Source organism: Talpa occidentalis, unplaced genomic scaffold (assembly GCF_014898055.3).
Source record: "Talpa occidentalis isolate TD23 unplaced genomic scaffold, MPIMG_talOcc4v2.1 talOcc4.12, whole genome shotgun sequence".
Classification (NCBI taxonomy): domain Eukaryota; kingdom Metazoa; phylum Chordata; class Mammalia; order Eulipotyphla; family Talpidae; genus Talpa; species Talpa occidentalis.
Window position 1 is genome coordinate 93,267,634 of NW_023601212.1, and position 18,238 is coordinate 93,285,871.

General features: G+C 51.4%; 1 protein-coding gene across 1 annotated transcript in view; it reads right to left on the reverse strand.

The window, feature by feature from the left end:
• Window positions 1-18,238, reverse strand: part of XYLT1 (xylosyltransferase 1) — a 275,010-nt gene that overhangs the window by 109,396 nt on the left and 147,376 nt on the right. The window contains exon 3 of the mRNA XM_037507547.2: window positions 4,063-4,573. Within this exon, the coding sequence (XP_037363444.2) occupies window positions 4,063-4,573 (511 nt within the window). The remainder of the gene's footprint in view (window positions 1-4,062; window positions 4,574-18,238) is intronic.

Consider the following 18,238-nt stretch of genomic DNA (forward strand, 5'->3'; position numbering starts at 1 on the left):
TCTGGTCTCTGCTAGGGACACTCGGACACAGGGCCCTAGCCATGCAGGGGGAGGTCCTGCAGGGACAAGGCATCCTCCTGCTAAATCCTCAGGCCCTAGAACACAGTTTTAGCAAACTCCAGTGCTCAGCTGCCTATTCTGGTACAGCCTAGAAGCTAAGAGTGGCCTTCACAGTTTTAAACGGTTGAAAAACAAGAGAAAAAGGCTTGATGACACATGAACGTTCTGTGAAACTCACATCCCAGTGACCATATTTACAGCTTCACAGGAACACGGCCACGCTGCTCATTTGTTTCTGTTTTGTCTGTGGTTGCTTTCCCCAGCTAAGCTGCTGTGACCGCCCACACGGCCTGCACAGCCTCGGATCTGCTGTCTGGCCCTCAGCAGAGAGTCTGCACAGCACTGGCCTGAACGCTGTCTGGCACCCAGTGGGTGTCCAGTGAGTGGGGTCTGCTGATGTTTTCTGGACTCTCCATGGTCAGTCTCCTTCACCACCTAAGTGAGCCCAAGGAAGACCTCAGGGATTAATTTGTTCCCACCCCAGTGAACTCTTCTACAAACCTTTTTACTGGGCTTCGTGGCTTCCTCAGCAGTCGACAAAAAAGGACCTGACTGGGTCATCCTGACTGGCCTTGTAGAAAACAAGTCAGCCTCACCCGCTTGGCCAAGCTGTGCGAGGTCCAGCATGGGGTCAGCCCTCACCCCATCACTGTGGTGGTTTTAATGTTCCATAGCTTGTCCCTCATTTCCCATCTTGAGTGACACAGCGAAGGATCTGGGAGACAGCAGTGCCTCTGGCTGACAGATGGGGAAACTGAGGCACTCAGAGTGGTGGAGCTGACATCCACATCTCTTTTTCCCTCCACATCAGGTTTCCAACCAGGCTTTCTGGACACTGGCCCTGGTACTGTACAGTCAGTCACCCGCTGCCCGCAGTGGGCGGCACAGGAGACAGCTCTGCTGTAGGGGGCGCTGCCACCTGTCCGTCTCTCACTGGGCCACCTCCCCAACACCCTCCACCCACAAACCATTTGTCTGGAGTCTCTGGTTCCTACAAAAGCCGATGGGTAAAGATGGACAGTTGCCTTTTATCAGAAACTCCCTTCTCCATCCTCACCCTGATACTTGAGCGGGTCTCCCCTGCCGTGTGCAGAAGCTCACCACCCCACGGCCGGTCAGCTGACTGGAAAGAAACCATCCCCTGGATGGTGGGGGTGGGGGGTAGGGTCACTTGGGTGGGGTGGGGGGCAGCCTGGTGGCTGCAGTGAGCACAGGGACTTTGGGGGGAATGGAATTAGAAATAAGCCTCTCTGAAGCTAGCCTGGGGTGGGGGCTGAAGAGGGAGGGTAGCTCCGCCCCACTCCTGGGGTTGCCACGGGGCTGTCTGCACATCCCCCCTTGCCTTGTGAATCATGTCACCACTCCAGCCAGAGTCAACAGGTCGCCAAGGAAGGACCAGCTGCACAGGAAGCATAGGGCTCCTGGGCTTCTAGACTTTTCCTCCTCCCCATTCCCCAGTGGTGCTGGGTCCAGGGGACAGAAGGGTGGGGGCGGGAGAAGCAGGAGTCCTTTGCACAAGTCACCCTTTGACTTCTACTGCCTTTCCTCAGAACGTTTCAGACGTCACATCATGAGGAATTGTTTCCTTCATTAGATGCAACTTCCGCTGAAGTTGGGGTGACACGGAGCTCCGCGTACATCTGCGCGCGGTGCACATGCACATTTCACGGGAATTGAATTTCCCTCCCCTCCCACCTCCATCTCCTCATTTAGCAGGAAATAAAGGGGCCACTGGGCTGGAGCTCAGATTCCTCCTGAGCGGAGGGAAATCCGGGTGTCATGGTTTCCAGAAAGGGAACACAATCTCCGTATGGGGTGTAATTACATCTTAGCTTTCTGCAGAAGAATAGTTTATGGTTTAAATGCTATTAATTGTAAGCCGTTTTGTTCCATGGGAAGTTGTTCATTGATAACTACCCAATTAGGGTTATTTTGCAATTAGTCTATTCACAGTAAATTTATTGCAACAGGGGGAGGCTGTGGTGCAGCAAATTAAAACATTGCCAGGGCTGGGCATGCAATGGCACTTAAATGCCAATCTTATTAACCAGCTCACAGGTCCTGGGAGGGGGGCTACCTTGACCTATGCAGCAAAGGCACAGGAAACCCCCAGCAACCTCACAGCGTGTCACCATACTTGTCTCAAGGAACAAGGGGGAGACGAGGGGGCTCCTGGTTCCACGGCAACATCCCCCCCCCTTGTTTTCCCATGGATGTTCTCCCTTCTGCTTGCAAAGATTCTGAAGATGGAGAGACGCTGCTTACTGGCTGCAGGACACCCCAGAGGTCTGACAATTTGAGACAAAGCAAAACCTTTTGCCTCCTGAAAAGAGAGAGGCTTATGTGGGCTCTGCAGGCCCAGCTCTGCCATCCTAGAACCCTGAGGCCAAGACTAAGCCTCGTTGAGCTGCGTGTTCTCCTTCACAAATGGATTGATAACACACCTTCCTCCCTAGGTGGGTGACACAGGCGCACACAGTGCTGTAACACCAGCTGAAGGGCTGGTTCTGAGGGTAAGCAGACAGCGGCCTGCGGGCCACATCCGGCCCATCTCCAGTCTTTGTCCACTGCGTTTTACTGGCACATAGCCACGTGTGTTTGTGTAAGCATCATCTCGGGCTGCTTTCCTGCAACAACGGGAGAGCTGAGTAGTGGTGACAGGGACTGCATGACCCGCAAAACTGCAAATATTTGCTCTCTGGCCTTGTATAGAAAATGTGTGTCAACCCTTGTTACACAGTGAGAAGCTGATATTTTCCCAGAAGGACGCTTAACACAGCCTTGAACACTTCTCAGGTGGGCTGAGCCCTCGCTCACTGGAGACTTTGGAAACACCTCCCTCCACTTATACCTACATTCTGCAGGTCCCAGAATGAATATACATGGAACCCTACCCCCCACCCCCGCCCCTGGGACAGCTTACATAAAGGTTAAGATGCAAAAAACACATGCAGCTTTTGTTTATAAATCTTTCTAATTAAAAGTAAGCATGGTCGAGAGCCATATTTGCTACTAAAAACTTGAAAACTTCAGAGGGACTTGAGTAAAACGTTGAAGTGTCCCCACTGAATTTGCCTCAAGTTCTTCATTGGGTGACTTTGGATAATTCTTTTCCTCTCTATGGGCCTAGAATTCATATCAGTCCAGCGAGCAAATAGAATCAAGATTTCTCTAGGGGTCTTTATAATCTACTTTTCCTCGGGAGTCATGGTCATCACACACCTCCCTTCTGCATCAAGACAGGACCTGCTCCTTCAAGGACACCACCACCAGGCAGTCTTCCATGCCTGCCTTCACAATCTCCAGGGTCAAGGTACCTCCCCACACTGCTGCCTTTGGTTTCCTGGCTTCTCTGACCTTCTGACTCCACACTGCAGAGGGTCAGCACCTCTGACCTCTGATCTCTGACAGCATCACAGCCAGGTAGCTGCCCAATCACCATTGTCCATTCATGGAAGAGTGTCCAGCACAGGAGAGGAGTGTGAGAAAGAGGCAGGGGAGGAAGAAAATAAGGGAGTGAGAAAGAAAGGAAATAGGAAGGAAGGAAGGATGGAGGAAGAAAATAAAGTACAGAACTTTCGATGGAAGGAAATGGAAGGTTATTTTTCAGAGCCTCTAAAGTCAATGCAACCAGTTAGACCCTTTGAAATCATGCTGAGTTACAATAATATTCACATCAGTTCTAATCCTGATATTCTGCTGAGGGAGGAAACAAACCACTTGGGCACGACCCTAGCCCTCCCAGCGCGCCCATGTCAGCCCTGCTTTCGCGGGACTCTATCGTGTGCCACCACGGCACTGGCTGAAACTGTCACAAAAGGTAATTTCATTCTGTAAACCTGTTTTTATACAGGATTTCAGACTTCAGGGAGCGCCAAACCAAATCAGGTACCACGTCCCGATTGAGAAAGATAGGGTGGTGGTTCACAGGAGGCCTGAGCGTGTGCGGGACTGGGAGGGGGAGATGGGAGGAGGCGCTCTGGCCTCGGGCCTGGCTCTTACCTTCCAGCGGGCAGAACCGCGTCACCCTCTCCGGCATCAGCAGCCCCAGCTTGTGGCGGCAGTAGGTCTCCCCGATCTCCTGGCGGCAGTGCTTGGACTTGGCGCGAGACAGGGCAGAGATGGCCTCCTTGCCAGAGATGTCACACTTGGGGGGCTGGTCATACTTGATCTCAGGGGAGCCGCCCCCACCCTTCCTGGCGTGGGGCTGTCTGGGGGCATCCTTGCCCCGGCTGCTGTTGGCTGCAGCTCTGTCCCCGGGAGGGAGCACCTCGTTGGTGCCTTTCCCCGGGAAGGAACGTCCCTTCCCCTTCTCCTCGTGCTCCAGCTTCCCTTTCAACAGCTCCTTCTGTCTGCTCGGGGGCTTCTTTGCCTGCTCAGGCTGGTGCTTCTGCTTTTGAGTCCTGGGTGCGAAGTTGCTGTTGTCCACATTCTCGAAGTCTTTGGGGACTGAGTTCTCGTTGTTGCTGTCTGTTCGCACTTTCTCTTTTGGCCGGTGGGAGAAGTAGCCGTCCTGGAGAAGAAGGGAGAGGAACAGAAGAGAAACGTCACTGGGCGCTCACGCCAAGTGGGCTGACCCTGGAACAAGTGGGGGGGGAGTGCAGGCTTGGCAATCTGGGCCTCGGTCTCGCCCCTACCTTTGCCATAGGCTTGACCCCAGGTAAGGCTTCTCTCTCGCTCTCTGGGCCTAAGTTTTCCCAACTGGAAATATGAGATATTCCAACGATAATAGAAATGAAAGCTTTTGCGAGCTCCAAAGGGCCCTGGTTTTGGTTCTCAAAGCTTGTTATTAATCACACCTCCCTTTCAAGTTAAGTTTTCTTGATGTCTCTGCCATTGGGTTAGGGACATTCTGTTCCAGTTTCCCGTTTAAATTCCAGCAGAGTGCTGTGATGGTTTATTTAAGGGCTGGAAATGTCATAATAAAGTTATACAGGGAGAAATTATTGCTGGGATATTATGTGCATGCCACTGCCTTTAGGACAGGCTCACAGATCCATGCCCATAAGAGAAATCAGACTGAGCCACAGTTAATTCGGAGGGAGAGACGTCACTGGTTCTTCTGGAGGGCAATGCACCCTCTGCAGGAGCATCTTCGCAGTGACTCCTGGGGGGATGATGCTCTGGGCTTGAGCCTCAGCTATTGATGGGGCAGAACTGATTAAGTCACCCAGGGGATAAAAGAATGGCCATGAGTCCTTCTACAAACAACATATGGCATGGGGCTTCCCAGGAAGGTGGTACCCCAAATTCAGCTCCACATGGGTAGGATGTGGTCCTGGCCCTTCTGAGCTCAGATCAATGTGCCATTCAGCAAACACACTGCATCATTCCCAAAATATGTTTCTGCTTAGAGCCCTGATGAAGGTCTTAACCTGAAAGAGAACCCACTGTCCCACAGCTGGACCCCGGACGACCTTTAAAGCCATAGAGAAAGCTAATTGGCTTCATAACTCTCCCCCTATTGCTATAGAAACACACTGGTGATGAGTAGCAACTCTGAGGGGAGACTCTGTTAGTTTTCCTAAATAGGCTTAGGAACAGTTCCCAAGGAAGAGAGTGGGTGACAGGTCAGTGGCGGCAGCCCTGGTGTCCAGGAGAGGCCAACAGGACAGGGCAGCTGACACTCAGCCCAGACCCCCGGGCTCATGACCAAATTCAGTCCAGCATCTGCAAATTTGGTTAATAAAGTTTTATTGAGACACAGCCACGTCTGTTCTGCTTTCTTGCTACTGACAGCAGAGGTGTGGACTGAGAGTCTAAATTAGGCCTGCGTGGCCCTTGAAGGCCCCAGCTCTCCAGGAGTGTGGTTGGGAAGGCCCCTTCCCTGGGCTGGGTTTAGAGGTCTCTGTCTCCCATGTCTCCATGTGGGCCAGCGATGGTCCGAAGGCTGCTCCCTTCTTGCCACGGCCCCACCCCAAGCATTAAGCTCATATTTCTCTAATTTGTTGATGGCTGGAAGAAGGAGAACCAATGCTAAGATGTCTCACAGCCTCTCTGTATGTAGGATATGAGTGTTTGAGTCTTACTTTACAGGTAGGGAACTAAGCATCAGTTAACAAGTGGCTTGTCCAGAGTCCAGAGCTTGCTGGTGGTGAAACTGAGATTCAAGCAGACGCATGGGGCCCCATGCTCTGTGCGGCCAGTTCCACAGCCTTTTTCCCAGGAAGTTATAGGGTGCTTTTGCCCCCCTTCACCCTGTCCCCTTAAGCACTGAAGCTGGCTTTGGACCCCAAGCTCTGGCTCCCATCCCATCCATGACCACGTATCTGGGTGTGGGATAACATGTCACCTCCCAACAGCCATTGCTAAGCAGACTGGGGGTCCATTGGATGCCTGGGATCACTGAGTGGGGGAGACAGTAAACAGGAGCCACAGAGTTTCAGGAGCTCAAGGGGTTGGGAGCTGGGAGGCGATGGAGTAGGAAGAAAGGAACAAAGAGACTGAATCTGCGCGTGGTCACAGAACCGAGAAGGGAAACTGAGTCTGTATGTGGTCACTGAGTGGCTGCTGGTCACACGCAGCAGCTAATATCACATCTGGGTAAACTGGGCCTTCTGGTTCCGACACCCAGTTCCACGGACTTTCTAGAAATGTCCTTCCCTGCCCCCTCCTTTCTGACCAGAGGTCCCGGGAGGATCCCAAGAAGCCCCTCAGATGCATTTCTGAGTGCCTGCCCTGCGCCAGCCACCGTCCACTAGTAATTTACTGGAGACCAGCAGTCACGCCCTCCTCGACATTATACAGAAAGAGGAGCCACGGCATATGGGAGCACATGTGAGCACCAGGCGATGAGCTCAGTCTTCTGTGGGTGTCTCATTAACCTTCGCATCCTCCGCACCCACACTCCCTCTGACCAGACTCTGGGTCTTCCATACTTTATGTCCCGAATCCTCTCCAACACTCAATGAAGCGGGTAGTGCCAGGGTCACACTGCAGCTCAGTCAGGGTCACGCTGCAGAAATGCAGTGACTCAGACTCTCCTGCCTCGATGCTCTCCTCTGGAAAACGAGGATGACAACACTACCTAGGTCATGGGTATTTTTGTTGAGGGTGAAAGTCTGTAAAACTTCCAGAATGTTCCCACCACCCAAAGCAGGAGGAAGAATGAGTGGCAAATCCAGATTAGGTAAGTACCGATTAACACTGGGCCGCAATGGCCTCACCCCTGGTCGTTTCCACCGGGAGGACAGATGGGTCATTATTTCTGCATGATGATGGACTGGCTGCGCCCCCTTTATTCACCAATCCAGCGCTCTCACCTTGGGTTATTTATGCAAATGCAACCCTTTGACTTATTTTATTTTAATGTACTTATTACAATGATTGCACATTCAAATGTTTGAGAGCAAGCTCCAAAACTCTAATTGCTCCTCTGTTGCCTTAGCTCTAAGCTGCTGCTAGAATCCATTTTTATTCGGGAGAAATAATTAAATGCAATAACGTCCTCCATCCCCATTCAACCTTGGGCATGTTCAGAGCCAATTTCAATCAGGTAGAAATATGCTAGACACAAGATGGCTGAAAGGCAGGTTGCGTGGCCGGAGCTGCTCCAAGTGACCCTGGGTCTGCCCGGATCTCCCTGGTTCTCGTGTGTTCTGACTTCAGGGCAAATCTCTACTCATTCAACCAATTGAACCTGAACTTGGGCCCCTTGGTTCTGTTTCGGAGGTGGGCCTTTGTTTTTTTTTAAACAATTCCCTGATAGATGAGCCTTTGTACTTGTGTTTGTGCAGAAAGAACACTGGGTAGAAGGGAGGGAGGGTGGAAAGACCCCAGTACTTGTCTTACTTTAGCGACTGTCCAATTCTCTCATTTGCAAATGACAGGTCCTGAGTGCTGTTACTAAACGTTCCCTGGCTTAGTCATTAATCAATGGGATTGACTAAGTTCTGCCATTTCAGCTCATTGAATAGTAATTTGCTGGGTTTCGGGAGACCGGGGACTGAGGAGCAGATGGGCACCCCAGGAGCACCGAGTGTCCCCCAGCTCTCCCTTGCTTTGCTCATTATTGCCAGCAGCTCTTTGACCTGGGACAGATCACTTCATCTCCCTGTGTCTCGGTTACCCCACCCACCCCAGGGTGCTAAGGCTGGCATCTACCTCCCAAGAACTGAGAAAATCAATGAAGGAAAGGACACAGAGCTTGAGGCAGGCCAGTGCTAGAAGCGTGCATGCTCACCATGTCCCAGGCTCTGTTCAAGCCCAATGCATACACAACTCACTCAGTGCAGTGATGACCCTCTGACGGAGAGGTTCTATTATTCTCCCCACTTTTCAGACGGGTGCACTAAGGTTCAGGGAAGTCAAGTGACGACATCCAGATCTAGGAAGTGGAAGAGCCAGGATTGGAGCCCGGGGGTCTGGTCCAGAGGCCGTGCCCACCCACACCACCTCCCAGCCATATATGGTCCAGGGATGGGGTGAGGGAGAATGCGAGCCAGGTGCACTGCACAGGTGTGAGGGCACCTGCTTGCTCCTCACCCACAGTTCACAGCTCCCCTTTGTGCCGTGTGGACATGCAGCCAGCTGAGGAGCTGTTTGACGCTGAACTCAGTGTCCAAGGTTTGCCTCCAATCACCAAGGGGACCAAGGCCACTGGGAGGGGTGCTGGCGGAGAAGTCCGCACCTGCTTCCAAAAGGGTCAGTGTAGACAGGGCAGGGGGCACACTGCGCCCAATGAGGACACTTGGTGACCAGGCTCCCAAGGCAGACAGACCCAATGTAGGCCCCTCACCGGCTCATTCACATGCACAGAGCATGGCAGGTCTGGCCCACACTCAGAAATCTGCAGGCCATGCTGAGAACCGACAGGCCCTGCTTTACCAGACCCCTAAGTAATAAGCAGGCTGCCCCTGAGCAGATTTAGTTATGCCAGGGGAACACAGAGGAGGAAGCTGGGTTGAAAGAGCTTGGAATCCAGCCCCTACCCTTAACCCTGAGATAGAGGGAAAGTGGCTGCACCTCTCAAAGCCTCAAGTTTCTCATCAACAATAAAAGGGGGTCACGTAGAGCTACCTTGCAACGGTGAGGCAGAGATGGAATAAGATGCCACGCTTGCTTTTTTCCTAAGATTTATTTATTTATTAATGTATACAAGAGCTGGGGTACAGGCCAGAGGTGTGGGGGGGGTGAGAGGATTTACCAGAGACAGAGTGGGGAGCAGAACAGGCAGACTGACTGAAATACACTGCTGAGGGGAGCAGGGGGCAAGTCAGGAGAGGTCTGCTGTGCCATGTAGCTCCCTGGCCAGGGATCAAACTAATGCTGCAGAGGCTGTGGACAGCTTCACAGGTTGTGTCTTAACCCCTTGCACCACCAGGGAGGCCCCACTTGTTTTTAATTTTACTTAACAAAAGAACATTTAGTGTGACACTTCACATGGACTCAGTAGTCCTGGAAAAACTTGGGGAGCTGCCCTTTTTCTCTCTGTAAAATCGGTACAATAACTAGTCTCCACCCATGGGGGCTTTCTTGGTGGGAGTGTGAAGAGCTGATACATGAAAAGCACTAAGCGTAAAGTCTAGAACACAAATGTTAGCTCTCATTTGTTAAAACATAATGAATGTTTACCATGATGATCAGAGATGGTGGTTCTCAAAGTGTGGTCTGGGGATTCCTGGGGTTCCCGGAGACCCTTTCAAAAAGCCTTTTCATCATAATATGGAGATGTTATTTTCCTTTTTTTTTCTCTCACAAGTGTAGAGTTTTCCAGAGGCTACGTGACGTGTGAAATTGCAGCAGATTGAGAGCAGAAGCAAATGTGAAAATCCAGCTGTCTTCTATTAAGCCAGATATTACAAAAATTTGCAAAATTATAAAATTGTGCCTCTCTTTTCACGAAATTTGTTTTTGTTGTGGGAAATGAAAGCATTTTTTACAGGATCTTTATATAGATATGTCATAGGTTATTACTTTAAGTAAATTAATAAATAAACATCTCATGGGTATCTAAGTTGACATTTTAATATAACTAATAGTAGGGAGAACCATGTTTGAGAGCATGAGGGGGTCCTGAGACCAACAAGTTTGAGACCTGCTGATATAATACATACCTGTAGCCCTAAATTATCTACTCGTGAATGAAATAAAAAGTTTAGGACCATTTTAAGCTGGGTGTTTTGCTCTATGCCAAGTCCTTGGATTTTTTTTTACTTACACACACAGTAAATATATACAGAATAAAAAAAAAAACCAGGTCAAATGGAAATGGGTGTGATAAACATGTCCAAGGAGAGAAAGGCAGCAGAATCACGGACCCTGGTCTTGAGCTGTCCCTGGGGAGGACAGTAGTCTGCACCCCTTCTCAGCTAGGCCTCCACTGTGGCCTTCAAAGACTTAAACTAACACTAACGTAGTATCTGGAAGCTTCAGGCCACATCCCTAGTATTATAACACCCCTGACAGTGTAGTGCCTGCCTGAGAAAAACTCCAGGTTGCCGGAAAAATTGGTTTTTGATCCATTTGTTTATTTTTGGGCATTTAGGTTGTTTCCATGGCTTGACTATTGCAGATAGCGCCACTGTGAGCATGGGAGGGCAGATTTCCCTTCAAATTAGTGTTTTTGTGTTCTTAGGGTGGATACCAAGGAGTGGATTGCTGGGTCGTATGGGAGAGCCATTTTTAATCTTTTGAGGAAATTCCACGCTGTCTCCCATAAGGGCTGGAGCAGCCTGCATTCTCCCCAACAACATTATACACAATGGAATACTACTCAGGGATCAAAAAGGACAAACTCATGCCATTTGCAGCAACATGGATGGAGCTGGAAGGCATGGAGCTAAGTGAAACAATCAGAAGGAGAAAGAAAAACACTGAATGGTGTCACTTGGCAGTGGAATCTAGAGAAACTAAAATGAACAGATAATGCCAAACTTAAAAACTAACCCTAGAAAACTGATTAAAGAACTGTGGCAGCCAGAGGGGAGGGCTGAGAGCAAGGTGGGCAGGCAGCACAGTGGACTAAGATGGTGGATCATGGGTACTTGGTGGTGGGTGCAGTGTGGAAACACTTGAAAGAGGGGTGTCCTATATTCCCAAATTGCAAACAACAATATAAACCAAAATTACCTCAGTTTAAAAAAAAAAAAAAGTTGGTTTGTTGCAGCTGAGCCTTGAGACAAGTTGCCAACCCAGCCTCCTCGGGAACATGGAGGCCTAACGTGGATAAATGTGAGCTGGCAAACCACAGGGGTCTCACACAGACCTGCTTTTCATCGTTTTTCCCATTCCCTGATTCTACAGTCCCTGCTCGCCCTCCCTCTCTCTCCCTTTAAAACGCCCAGTTACTTCTCTACAGAGGCCACAGCGCTCCACGCTCGCTGCCTCTTTTCCCTGTTGCAATAGTAGATTACATATTAAAACATGTCCTGTTGGTTTTAATTTTGATACCACCCAAGGCCACACAGCCTGGACTCCCACACCAAAATGCTGCATCCTTGGGAGCTAAGCACAGCAGCCCAACTGAAGTGTGTTCCATACAGGCCTGGCCCACAGCCCCCCATCTCCCACCCCATCGCTGATGATGGAATCTGCATCTTCTGATTCTTTCCATCACACAGCACTGGAGACAGATGCACCAGGGAAGAGCTGATGGCAGAGGTGGAACAGAAGAGGAAATGCCAGAAAAAGATGGGAGCTCGAGGGGGACACAGAGGTGAGCCTACACAGGGGCTGACTTGCAGCAGCGCCACATGGTGTGAAGCCCAGTCTTGGACTGGCTCACTGGCTCCGCCAGTCACTCACCAAGTGGGTCCGGGGCTGGCCAGCTACAATCTGCCATCTCGCTCTGTCGACAAAGTTCTGCTGGAACAGACACACCTGCAGAGCCCAAATCTGGCCCGATGGGGAAAATGAGGCTGGGCCAGGCTTGCTCAAGGCCTGTATGAGGCTCGGGCTGGCCTGATGCTCAGAGATCAGGTTCCAGAAAAGAAGAGCATTTCCAGAGAAGACTGGCGCCCTCGTTATTTTGGAACAAAAAACCTTACACACACAACAGGTTTCCATGGGGAAGCCACAACTGGGAAAAAATTTTCCTAAGGCCGATGTCTTCTGAAATAGCCTGTGGTTATGGCATTTCAATATTCTACATTTCAGGCCCAAGAAGCCAAAGATGGTGGGAGAAGGAAGGGAGATTGGGAAGGGGAGGGAGACGGGACAGGGAGCAGAGGGAGGGATCAGCCCAGTCTTGTTTCAATAGTAAAGCTTTCGGCATGCTTCTGAGGCGGTTCTCAACTGTGATGCTGCTGCCATTGTGGGTGGGTGATGCCTTCCTGAGGGGCACGTCTTGGGCATTGTAGGGTGCTCAGCAGCATTGGTGTTCTCTACCCATGAGAGGCCAGTGACATCTCTTGTGACATCCAAGCATCAGGCAAAACCACCCTGGTTGAAAACCACCTTGGTGGAGAACCTCCTCCAGGGGCCGAGCTTGCAGACTTCAGGTGCTCACCCCGTTCCCATCCAGAAACACAGCCGCTGGGACCAGGCGCAGAATGGCTGAGCTGGGAAGAGCGAGATGGCTGAGAGGACCTGAGTTCCCAACAGGAATGGGTTTTGGAGGGAAGAAAAGGGGACTGGGGGCAGTCAGCTGAAGCAGCAGCTGCACGGGGGAAGTGGAAGGAGGGGTCCCAGCTGGGCTGGGTGACGCAGAGGAGCACAGGGACATTCGATCTGGCAGTGGAGGGTCCCCCAAGGTCATGACCAGGGACCCGTGGCGCCATAGATGGTTTGCTCCTGCATGTATTCATTTCATTGGTTTCAGATCCTAGCCAACATTTTAAAATTGGAGATTTTTGTCTAAAAATTGGGATTTCTGGCTTCTCTTCTGACATCGGGGACCTGACAGTCCTGAGCTTGGATTCTACATGACGACTGGGGCCGAGCATGGGAGAGGGGAGTTGGAAGAGAGGCTTCTGCGTCACACAGCTCCATCCTGCCTGCCCACGTCCCGGACACACCTGTGTGTCATGGAACTGCAAGGGGGGACACAGCAGGACACCGAGGACCCAGTTCCTCAAGTAGCTGCCTTCTGAGTCTGGCCTCCGAGATGTTGACCCTCAAGTTCTTTCACTGCAGTGTCTTCCATAGAAGCAAATGGTCCCTTGTGGTGGGTATGACGGGGGTGCTCCCAGGAGGACACCAGGTCCATGCTGTACACAGGAACACATACTGCTGAACGAGGAAGACTTGGCCTGCAGCGTTCTGGATGTCCCGGACATCATGTGGGTGAATGACTCCTAGATAATGATCAGGGCCGGGAACCAGCTCAAGTTTACATATGACAGAGTACTTTGGAATGACTTGAACGTCACTGAATTTTCTAGGAAAGCAACTATTATTTAATTCAAGGAGAGATTTTATCCAGTTCAGAGTTTTAATGACTATGTCGATAACAATGTCACCAACGGCCACCCACAGACACCCGTTATCCACCAGCATTTGAAACTACTCAATTCAGCATCATCCAGTGACTCACGTATGCCTGACCTCTTCCTTTGTCTTCAAGCCCCTTGCTACTCAAAGTGTGGCCCGGCCCCCCAGCAGCATCTGCTTCTCCTGGGAGCTTGTGAGAAATGCAGGATGCCAGACCCCCACCCGGACCAAGTGCATCGGAACATGCATTTTAACAGGTGCCCAGGTGAGCCAAGTGCTAGGGACGTACTGGCCTCCTGCTGCTGTGCCTGATCAGTTACAGAATGAATTATACATTCTTCTTATTATAATTTACTTTTATGCATTCTTTATAGTATTATTAAGATAGCATATTGATCTGTTTTCAGAGTGGTGAGAGTAAGGAGGTTATTCTAAGCATGGATTTCATTTCAGGATAGATAAAAGGAATATTTTTAAAGATTTGTTGCATGAAGAGGCACTGGATCTGATAGGATTGAGAGTCACTGGTTGATTCATCCTACAGACTTTAATTGGGTGCCTCCTCCCTGCTAGGCCTGTCAGAGGGAAAGCCTCGGGCGGGGAATTAAGACACGCTTCCTGCTGTTGGTGGCGAGCTGGGTGCATTCATAAATCATCTCTGTGCAGATGGGAGGGGGAAGAGACAGAGAGGTGCTGTGGTTTGGGGTCCATCGAGGACCATAACCTCGCATGCCCTGGGAGCCGAGGAAAGTACAGGAGGCTTGCAGAGAAAGCAACTTTCTGCCCAATCTTGAGAAGAAAGAAAAGGTCCATGAGTCAGACGAAGCAGTCAAGGGCACGAGTAAGAGTTGGCAGGGGAGACCAAAAGCCCCAGATCGCAATCCTGAGCACTGTAGCTCCCACCCTGAGCATCGATTCTCAGAGCTGTGCTAAACACTTGTCGCAGGTTACCTTATGAAGTCCCAGAGTGGGGCGTGGAGTCTCCCTGGTGGGTTAAGCATCAGCACTATGAAGCTATCCACAGCTATTGCAGCATGAATTCGATCCCCGGCCGGCCAGGGAGATACCCACAGGACGCAGCAAACCTCTCCTGACGTGCCCACTGCTCCCCTCAGCAGTGAATTTCGGTCTGCCTGTTCTGCTCTCCACTCTGTTTCTGGTGAAACCTCTTGCACCCCCCCACCTCTGGCCTGTACCCCAGTTCTTATATGCATAAATAATCTTTAATAAAAATTCCCAGAGTGATGTGTTAGCTCAATGGGGGAGTGTCCTGAGCGCTGTGTCCATAAATCAAATCACTGCATTGTTCCCTTTCTATGTCTTACAATTATGTGCCAATTACCACAATAAAGCTGGTGCTATTATTACTTCAATACAAATAATTTCATTTTGAAAAAGTATCATGCCCCAATCACCGCAGGAAGATCATAAAACCTACCTCGACACCAGTGGACAGTAACCATCTCAGAGTGTCGCCTCTCCTGTTTCCAAAGTGACCCTTAGGGGATGACACGTCCCCTGCCCCCTCAAAAGCCCTGGAGAAAGCAACCGCTGAGTGTGCTGAAATCTTCACGGAGGCAGTAGTCAGCAGGCAGAGGATTACTTGAGCAACTTGGCTCCTTGGTATGAATTCCTCATCTCACAGCCCGTGACTCAGCTCTCTATCCCTTGCAACCAACCCCAGCTCTGTACCCCCAAACACGCCATGTGCCTTGGTCTCATTTCCCTACACGCTTGACTTCTCTTGCCTTGACATCCTGGACACTGTCCTTGTTCTGGCCGTCACCCTCAAACACCCTCTTCTCCAGGCCCCTAGGAAAGGGGCACTTCAGGAGACAAACGGGCTTCCTGTGGATGAAGGACATCCGGCTCTCACACTCATCCCTTGCGTCTGCCGGGCAGCCCCCGCCATGCCCTGCCACAAGTGGGTAATGAATGGTGCGCTTGTGGGCTCATTATTGCTGAGTCTCTGAAGAAATGTAAATGCTCAAGGAGGCAGTGATATAAATAAGGACGACGCCTGCAAATAAATAAATAAATAAATATGGCCGCATAGATACACACACACACACAGACCCAATTAATTTATATCATCCGAGAGTCAGAGCCATGTGGGGTGGGAGAGAGGGAAAGGTACCTAATACCGCCGCGTGATTTCAGCACTGATCTTCTGCAGCCGCTGCCAATAAATCACTTGTACTATGTAGAGGTACAAATGAATATGCTGCTGTCTCCCCCTAAATCTCCTTTATGAGCCTGTGTTTGCCTTGGCCCACCCTGCCAGGGACAGGGGTTTCCGAGCAAGTTTCCATTGGCCAAGTTCCCGAAGAGCCTACCATTTTGCAGACTGACTCCCTGGGAGCTGGGGAGCCTGCCGGGCCTTCCCAAGCACACGCGAGCTTGGCATGATGGGAGGGCGTCCACCTCCATGGCAGGGACACGCAGGTTAAGTAGCAGCAGTATCCCTGCCCAAACTATTGGGGTGAATCCTGCAGGCCGGATCGAGTGCTGGGGCTGTCTGCAGGACAGACGGGCTGTTCCTGGTCAGCCAGGTCACGCGACCCTGCCATTCTCTCTCAAGTTCAGGGTGGACATGGGGAAAATCTTGTCCCAATCAACTTTTGTGTGTAGAGACATCACCTGAATGGAGAGTTCTGGTCGCTCCCTTTGGAAGGAATGTTTCTGACATTCAGCTTACATTTTCTCATATTCATCTTTCTAGGCCAGGAGGCAAAAGGAAATCGTGGCCGCTGGGACAGGCCGGGCCCTGGGCAATGCAGTGGGTGTGCAGTGTGGGCTCTGTATTTGAAACCTGGCCCTGCCACTTCCTAGCTGTGTGACCCTGGGGAAGCCAGCTGCCCTCTCTGAGTCCCGATCTCTTCCTATGTGAAGTGGGCATAATAACAGCTGATCCTCTCAGAGTTGGTGAGAAGGGACTTTGACCTAATCATTGCAGACAGCACCCATCAGGGCGCAGCTTTCGTCAGGAGTTGAGGGCGGCTGTTATTAACACCATTTCACCCGGACTTCTCCAGGAACCTTCCCATTACTCACTCATGTTTATTTACCGAGTGCCAAGCAGTGAGCTGGCGTGGTCATGGGCGGCAGGGCCATCTCTGTGCATAAGACAGATGCCCGCTCTCAGGAAGCTTAGATTTTAGCAGAATGGGACAGACGCCAGCTTACCCACAGCTCAACAGAGACAGGAAAACAGCACAGGCTGCATTGTGGATGCAAGACGGTACATCTGTGACCTGCTTTTCCACCCATTTTAAAGATGAGAGACGTGAGACTGAAAGAAGTCACCTGAGCAGCGAGAGGAACTGGGGTTCCAGCCCCCCACACCTGGGAAGGCAAGGAGACCACAGAAAGGGTTGTCTCTGGCCCTCTTGCCTAACTGCTCTGGAGAGAGACCCTCTACCTGGCAAACAGGTGCCATCCAGGTTGGCCTGACGATGTGCTGTTGGGAAAGCCCCTTCTTTTCAGGACTGAGCAGCCCTGCCCCAACTTCTGAAGTCCTGCTGCACCCGTCAAAGGAGCCTCCCTCTGTTGTCTGCCTGGGAAAGAAACCAAACAGAAGGTGGTTCTGGAAGGCCTGATGGGCTGCAGTTGTTCAGGCCACTAGGTGGCTCTTTCTGTGAACTTTAGAGCAGCCGGCGACGCTGGCGAGGCTTCTGGAGAAAGGCTGCTTTCTCCCAGCCTCTGGAGTCTCCAGGGTCTCACCCTGGCGGCTTTATTATCTCAGGATGGGTCACTTTCTTTCCCCTGAAGGAGGCTTCTCTGTCCCCATTAGGGTGTTTCTTTGAAGGAGTGTTCCAGGCAGCAAGACCGTGGCTCCCGCACTACCCCCCAAACAGCAGTTGGGGTCCACCTCAGCAGGCCCTGGGACAGTTCCAGCCTCCCCAGCAAAACACCACCAGCAGTTCTGTGGATCTGCTTCCCACCATCCCACTGGTCACACGGGAGAGCACCCACTGTTTACCCAACATTCTGCATAATTTCCTCCCACATTTATCTTTGACCTAGGGGTTGCTATCATCCTCACTTGACAGAAGGGCAAACCAAGGCCCAGAGAGGCCGGTATGTGACTCACACAGTGTCACGCGCGTAAGAAGGGGCAAGACTGGGGTCACGCTCAGGTGTGTCTGATTCCCAAACCTGTGCTCTTAACTTCACAGCCTCATCTCCCAACGGAGTCTTGAAGTGGAGAATAGAGTGGGGGCTGTGGGCCAAGGCTGACTGAGCTTTCCCCTCCGGGCTGGGCCTTGAGAAGATAACAGAAATCCAGCCACGTCAGAAGAGGACGGGAGGATCCTGCCCCAGCGCGCAGGACTTCGTCAGAGTCCCTGCCTCCTGGCCCCCTCTCACCCCTGCCGCCAGCAGCTTGTTTCTCTGCGCTCTACTGGTTAATTCTCACAATGGCCCTGCAGAAGGGGCAGTGAAGCCCAGTGGTCACACTGAAGCGGACTCCCGGGGGGTCCCCAAGCCCGCTGTGCCACTGAAAGGCTGGACCACCTGGGGCAGCTTTCCCCGCCGCAAGCAGCCGAGGACTTGCTGAGAGGACTCCTTTGGTCACCGCTGGGAGTGCACCTGGGACACTGCCCGGAACACATCTTGCTCCTGCTGTAGTCGGGTGTTCTTTCTGGCAGATGAGTAATCAGCTCAGAGAGGTAAAGGCACCTGCCCAAGGCCACACAGACCAGGGATTTAAATCACAGCATCTGACTCTGGAACTCGAGCTCATACCCACTAGCTGAAATAGCCCCTTCAAGACAGAATCTAGGAGTGAGATACTTGTTGTTAGGAG